The sequence below is a fragment of the Papaver somniferum genome, chromosome 3 (assembly GCF_003573695.1).
Source record: "Papaver somniferum cultivar HN1 chromosome 3, ASM357369v1, whole genome shotgun sequence".
NCBI lineage: Eukaryota > Viridiplantae > Streptophyta > Magnoliopsida > Ranunculales > Papaveraceae > Papaver > Papaver somniferum.
The window spans coordinates 195,355,011-195,362,297 of NC_039360.1; the positions used below are offsets into that span (position 1 = coordinate 195,355,011).

At 36.4% G+C, this 7,287-nt stretch overlaps 1 protein-coding gene across 1 annotated transcript; it reads left to right on the forward strand.

Annotated features, from left to right (window-relative positions):
* Positions 1-631: 631 nt before the first annotated feature.
* Positions 632-5,406, forward strand: LOC113358354 (ACT domain-containing protein DS12, chloroplastic-like). The gene is made up of 10 exons (XM_026601899.1): positions 632-1,134; positions 2,485-2,542; positions 2,637-2,762; positions 3,327-3,421; positions 4,094-4,178; positions 4,280-4,339; positions 4,483-4,538; positions 4,768-4,873; positions 4,974-5,042; positions 5,143-5,406. Exons 1-10 carry the CDS (start codon positions 989-991, stop codon positions 5,203-5,205), a joined length of 864 nt encoding a protein of 287 aa, XP_026457684.1. The 5' UTR covers positions 632-988; the 3' UTR covers positions 5,206-5,406.
* Positions 5,407-7,287: the final 1,881 nt, after the last annotated feature.

Consider the following 7,287-nt stretch of genomic DNA (forward strand, 5'->3'; position numbering starts at 1 on the left):
CTATCTGCTACTTTGTTAGAAGTACGCTTAACATATTTATTTACAAAGAAATTAAGAAGGAAGATACTAGAGATATCCTCTCTCAATCTAATTAATAAAAATGTTTTTGCATCAAAAAAAAAGAAGAAGAAGAAAGATACTAGGCACATGGAATTTTATAATTTGTTTTGTCCCGAAAAGAATCCAACGGTCCGAACTTTGTGTTCTTAGCATTAAGATTGATAAAGACAGAAATGAGACCCACCCCTCTTCTAACGTGTAATCAGGGTTCTTTTTTTCCCGTGTGTAAATTACTTCCGAATTAAGAAAAGAAAGTATACCCGTTTTATAGTATGGAAAAAACTTCCAACAGATGGAAGAATCTTCAGAAAGCGTACACCTTAGACCTAACATGTTGCGTATCGTATTGCATTTTCCTAGTAGACTTGGAAATAACCTCCCCCATTCCTCGTCCGCCTTCGCTCCACCTTATCTTAGAAACGCCCTTCTTACCCACTCAACTGCTTTCCAACAAAATAAAATAAGACCCAGAGAGAAGACCTCCATATCCAATGCGATCCTTCCAAAATGTCACCTTCACTAAACCAATAATAGGTGGGTCCCACAATTAAAATTAGGGCTGAGAAAACGAATATCCATCTCATCATCATATCCTCAAATTGATGATGCAGATGAGATGTGAGTGAACTGTAATACATTTCCCTCTCAACCAAACGCGTCGTTATTATCTAAAAATTTCATGGCGAAGAAGGATAATACAGTGAACAGTACTGCACAGCAAATTTCAGCCAAGTGGTTAACAAATTCAAATACATTCAAAACCCATGAAATTACAGCTAGTATTATCTTCCATTTGTTTCTTTCCTACCAACCAATTCTATAGCACTAATTAGCTTGTTTTTTTTCTTTCATTTTTCTTAGTTTTTCTAGGATCTTTCTTTTTCTTCTTCTTTCTGTAATTTATTTGTTGTATTTGTAAAGCTTCAAAATGGCTGTAGCTATAGCTGCTGGGACTACTGTAAGGGTTTGTTCTGGTTTGAAAATTGTTGAAAATCATTTACAGAATCATAATGGGTTTACCAAGAAATTCTTGATTTCTGATGTTCAAAGATGTCAAAATTTCCCCAAAGGAAGGTAATTTTATATATTTTGATTCAGTATTAAGTTTAATTTCTTTTCATTTCAGCGTATTTTTTCTTAATTTTCTGTATATTTGTTGATTGAAGTGGTGGATGGGTTCTTAGTTTTGACTGTCACTATGTTTAGTTGTCATTGAAAGATCTATGTGCTGGTCAACTTGGTCTTCAGTTATGAAAATTTTAAGTCAAAAACACTTGATCTTCTTTTGTTTTGTTTTACTTGCTCAAACTGTGCTAGATACTTGAGAATACCTTGTAAACTGATTTATTGATTTATCTTGTGGATGCATGCAAATAGAATCAACCCTTTATGTTGGCAGATAATTGTGAATAATACTCGGCTCCCACAAGGAGGAGGTGTCAGATGAGGTAGCTTAAGATTCCAGCGACACCTCTAAGACTTTGTTTTCAGTGTGTTGTTGGATTTCAGTGACCTCATTCGTCACCTCTTATTCGGTACATCTAGGGGAATTTGGACCGGTAGTATGTCAATCTTGGTAATAACTCCTGATGTCGTGTAAACTTATGGGTAAAGAACACAAGTTTAATTTGTGGTATTATTGCCTATGATTTGTCGTTTAGGAATGTTTTCGGGGTCTTTGTTAAGGTAGTGTCTAATTATAGAATTATTGTTAATGGTGATTTGTTGACCAGGCAACATTGTCAGTTTTGTCGCATGTGGTTTTCTTTTATAGTACGCTTATATCCGGTTGAACTATTTCCATCTTCTTTAAATCATTAACATCTGATATTGCCAGAAATATTGGGATTATGGTTCCCCCTTGCACATTCGCTGGGTAAGAATCGTGTGTAGTGATTGGCAAACCACATTAGCAAGCTTGAGTCAGGCTGCTATAAGATTTTGGGTGTTCCCTTGCATTTTACAGTGGTAGCAATTAGGTACCTGTGTTTAAATTTAGGTGCTTCCTATCACCTATGTGATCATGATGTCCACCTTTTTGCTCAATTAGTATCATTTCCAGTGGTGGGTTAACATGATTAAAGAATGTGATAGTATCATAGTAGTAAAACAAATCACCAGCTTTCTAATGTGGACTACTTCTGTCTCTTCAATTTTTCCAACTGAAAACATTCAATCAGTGCAACTAATCATTGGGTGGTACCATTTGCTGGGAGCTCACGTAGGTTAGTTACACAAGCCAGATTGGTGAACCTGGGCAAGTATGGTTGGGATGTATGACTTAGTGACTCATTCCCCAGATTCCTTTATTTGACTGAACACTAGCTGATATTCTTTCCCATGGTATTCAGTTCCAGTTATTTCTTGCTCATATTTTAAGCTTGTCGTTATTTCTGTGTTAGTTACGTGGTTGGGCTTTTTCAGATTGTCATCTTCTGTAGCTGTGAAAGTCCCACGAGCTTCATCTACAGCTTCTGTAGAGGTATTTCGAAGTTATATTTCAGATATGGTTAGTAATATTTATGTGCTTAATGTTTTGAGGGTGATGAAGTACTTAGAACATTTGGGTATAACAGGATGGAAGTTCTAGCGGGACTGACACAGTTCCTACTCCCAAAGTAATAATTGATCAGGATTCGGATCCAAATGCAACTGTTGTGGAGATAACTTTCGGTGATCGTCTTGGAGCTCTCCTCGATACGGTACAATACTGCGTGATTCCTTGATTGTATGTTAGTGAACTTATATGAGTTAACCATGTAAAATGAATTGGTTTTATTGTTCTAGATTATCAGCGTGTCCCCCATATGAATAGTCTGTATACCCATATAACAACTCCAAGGGATGTGTTCAATCTCGTCCTAATTCGATCTTGTACGATATTTGTTGAGGTGGAGTTGCACCATTTTCTGACTCAACTTCAACCGCCTAAGAACATTGTTTGGTCGGGAAGGTTAAATGGACTTACCCTTTGAGTAGAGTTCATTTAATTCTCCATGGACACATATGTTAACTTCCCTGCATTGTATTTGGCTCCCATAAATAGCGCATGCCATTTTTGGCATAATTTTAGAGCAGATCTCGACTGAACTGCTCTTAGCCTTGGCAAGTGAAACACTGGACTGCTAGTTTATCAAGTAGTTTGCATCGATAAACTTGGATGTGACCAATATAATTTGAATGACTGAATGTACATCATATAGGTATTTAATATTATGTTAACAAAACCTTTGTTCTCAACTAATGCCCATAATTTTTGCCTGCAGATGAATTCCCTTAAAAATCTTGGACTTAATGTTGTTAAGGCGAATGTCTTCTTGGACTCTTCTGGGAAGCACAACACATTTTGTATTACTAAAGCGTGAGTTTTTTTTTTTTTTGTGCTGTACCAATATAATAATTTAAGTCTTCCGTGTTTCACTTCCTTAATTGTTGAGTTGTTGAAGATATACATCGGTTACGGATCAGAAAATTTTAGCTAGACATTGTGGTTATAGTATATGCCTATATGGTTTTTAACTTGTAATTTAAGACCTTGTGGATATTCGCAGAATCTATTTCTTGTTCATATGGTTAGTAATATGATTCAGGTTTCTTATGAGAAACTAGCTGCTTGGAATATATGCTCCTGTCTAGTTTCATGTTTCTTATTCACGAGGACCTTCCAGAATCTGCATATTAGCCATGCTTCAAACGCTTCGACATATCCCTATAATATGTTGCCATGTTGTAATTTATATTTCATATTTGGATTTGTGATGGTCGTACAACCACCTGCATGGTCCCACCTCTGTTAAATTTTGATCAGATCAGAAGAGTTGCAGCCTTTGAAGTTCCATTCGACTTAGAGATTGTAAAGATGTAAATGGAATAACTGTTTACAGTCAGTACAAGTTTCTTGAGATCCTCAGTAACATGACATTCTGATTTTGAATGTTAATCTAGGTTCCTCTTATCTGAAATTGTATTTAGACTTCTCTCTTCACTGCATATTGTTCTGATTGTTGATGTCACACTGATGCTTTTTCTGCAGTGATACTGGCAGAAAAGTTGTGGAACCAGAGTTACTAGAAGCTATACGTTTGACGATAATAAACAATTTGCTGGAGTATCACCCGGTAATTTTTATTTGTTTTTTTTTAATCTCCTCTATCCATCGCAACACATTTTGAGAACATGTTTCTCAACTTCTTGACTTAGTTGGATTTTGGTGGTTTAGGAATCAAGTGCTCAGTTAGCAATGGGAGTAGCTTTTGGAATTGAACCACCAAAACAAGAGGTATCACAACGACTTCATTTCTGTTGCAATATCGCTTTGTAATATTTCAATGAAATACATAAATGGCTCTTTAAGATGAAAGGTTTGTGTGGAAGCAGTTTTTTTTTTCCTTTCTTTTTCCTGATCTTGAGTTGTCTATTCAGATTGATGTGGATATTGCAACCCATGTAAACATATACGACGATGGTCCCGATCGCAGGTATGCACGCCCTGGTTTTCTCTTACTTGGCTAGTTTTATTATGATTATGTTTACTCCACCTGCAAAATCTGCCCCACGAAAGCAGATAAACTTGCCAGAAGCAAGCGACTTTGAACCTACAAACTCTTAAAATAGGCCCAAAACAAAAGCTCATCAATTCTAAACATTCAAACTCTGGACAACAAGGTTGTTCTAATAACTCAAATTTGTTCCATCTTCTGCTTGTAGCTTGCTTTATGTTGAGTCTGCCGATCGCCCTGGATTACTGGTGGATCTCGTGAAGATCATCACTGACATAAACGTGTCAGTTCAGTCAGGAGAGTTTGATACCGAGGTACTACTTCTTTGCGGGATCAGAGTACTAATACACTTTCTTGTCTGAAATAAATTTCTGCCTAGAAAAAACACTAACTGGTTAGCGTTTTAAATGGTAGGGGCTGTTGGCCAAAGCAAAATTTCATGTTAGTTATCGGGATAAAGCCATCATCAAACCTCTCCAGCAGGTAAAGAACTACTATGCATCCATGCTTTCTCTATATGTCGAAGATTTAATATTTGAGGTCTAGTGAAAAATGATTTATGTAATGTACCAAACCTTTACAGGTTATTTCAAATAGCTTGAGGTATTTCCTGAGGCGGCCATTCACCGACGACGCGAGTTTTTGAGCTGTTCTAGGTAGGGACCATATGTAAGTTTATATATACTCGAGATGACTGAGTATTTGTGTTAAAGGGGTTGGATTGTAGAATGTAAATGAATTCATGTCTCCCTGTTGGAATAATATTGTACTGTGACAACAACTATTTAAGAATAATCTGTAGTACCATCAACAATCGCATCAAGTTATGAAAGTACATTTCGGCCTATCATCAGTGTTATTATGTTGCAGGTTGCTGCTTATTGTAACCCATATGACCTACTTCCGTTGTGGCCATTTCTTCACTATGTACCAGGTTTCCATCACCTGTTATTAATCCAGTTGTTAAATTACTTAACACCAGTGCTGGTGCTTTGGTGCGCAATACACTCTTACATCCAGATTTATACTTCAGTTTAGCTGTTAATTTGCAATCAATGAAAGCGAGATTATTAGTTTTAAGCCTTTAAGGCTTGAGCTGTCTCTGGTTAAGGATTTTCTTATTGGTAAAGAAACTGCCCTAGTTTTAGATTCAAGCCGAGTTGCATCAGGAAAAGTTATACGGGCCGGTGCACCGACTGTCCTGAACACCCCGTACAATGAACAGATTGTCCTGCTACTTGTGTTGACAACCATATTTTATGCTTGTTTGGAATATCTTTACTATCATACAAGCTTCACTGTTGTAGTGGAGAATCTTGCATTATGCAGAGGGAAGCAAAACAACAAAAGAAAAAACAAGAAAGACCTAATTATGAAAACAAAATCACCCAATTATTAAAGGAAGAATAGCACTGAGACAAAGACTTGTGATTGATGATTTCTAACCGATTTCTTGTTTATCAACTGGTGCTCTCTCTTCATGCAGTGATGTGAGGTGTAAACCTCAGTTGTTTCTTATCTCTGTCTGGTGTTTATCCTCAACAGGTTCTAAAATTTCTTCCATCCATTCTCTCAAATATAATTTCATCCTCTAACTTTCCTAACTCTTCAATTATTTCTCGGACGTTTCTTCTTACCAAGTCCATCCAAGATATCACAAGGGTACCAATGTGAGAATTATTAGGTTGAGGTCACATAGAAGAGTGAATTGTTAATGGAAAACGTGCTGAATGCTAAAAGTTGGGTATTTATGCAGCTCTACATTTCAGAAACTTCAACAGCCGAAGAGCGACATTAAATTCTAGTCTAGAGTAGTAAAAAGCCTATTGTGGAAAAACAGATACTCCCTCCTTTTAAAAGAGAAACTATAGTTGTTTTCATTTTAGCCTAATTTTCCCTAGGAGCAAAATGAAGAACAGTGGTGTTCATCCAGGCTTATACAGATGCATGTCCTTGGGACATTTTGCTAAAGATAATTGGAAATAATTGGCTCATACGACACCTGGTTTCTCCGGCCACTGGCCAGCCTTTAAAATTTGGGCCTAATCCCTCTATTAAGAAACCGATCATTCTTTGGAGGCAAGACTTTTTCTTCTTAAAGCATGATGTTTATCAAAAAAAAAAAAACTAGTTTCTCACCCGTGCGATGCACGGGTCTGTGTTTTGTTTATGGAATATTGGATGCTTCGTATATAAAATATTACAAAAATGGGTAACAAATCAGTAAGTATGATAAAAACTCAGTAAGCTAATATCTGAGTTGGTATGCGCAAGAAAATAAAATGAACATAGACCGATGCGTAGAATAGTGATTATGCGCAAGGCCTGCGTCACTTGTTGTTTTACCTTTAAAGGCAATGTAAGGAAAAGCTTCAGATTATATAGTTAACGAAACTTACCATCAGGAGTCTTGAATGAAGTGCTATTTGAAGACCTTATTTACAGATGAGAGGAATTGGTAAGAGAGTGTAGAGCTAAGTGCTTGTAATGGACTGCACTGTGATATGTTCATTTGATCACATTCTCACTTGTATTATTCTTTTATCAATATAATTAAAACTGGTAAATATATAGTTAACGTAACTTACCATTTTCAAATGAAACAGATCATATACTCAAATTTCTTAGGATACTCCAATATAACTGGTAGCGCATAGAAAAATTATCATTTACAATAGACAGATGTAGAACCTTGTACGAATGCATTTAAGCAGTTCCAAGGTAAAGG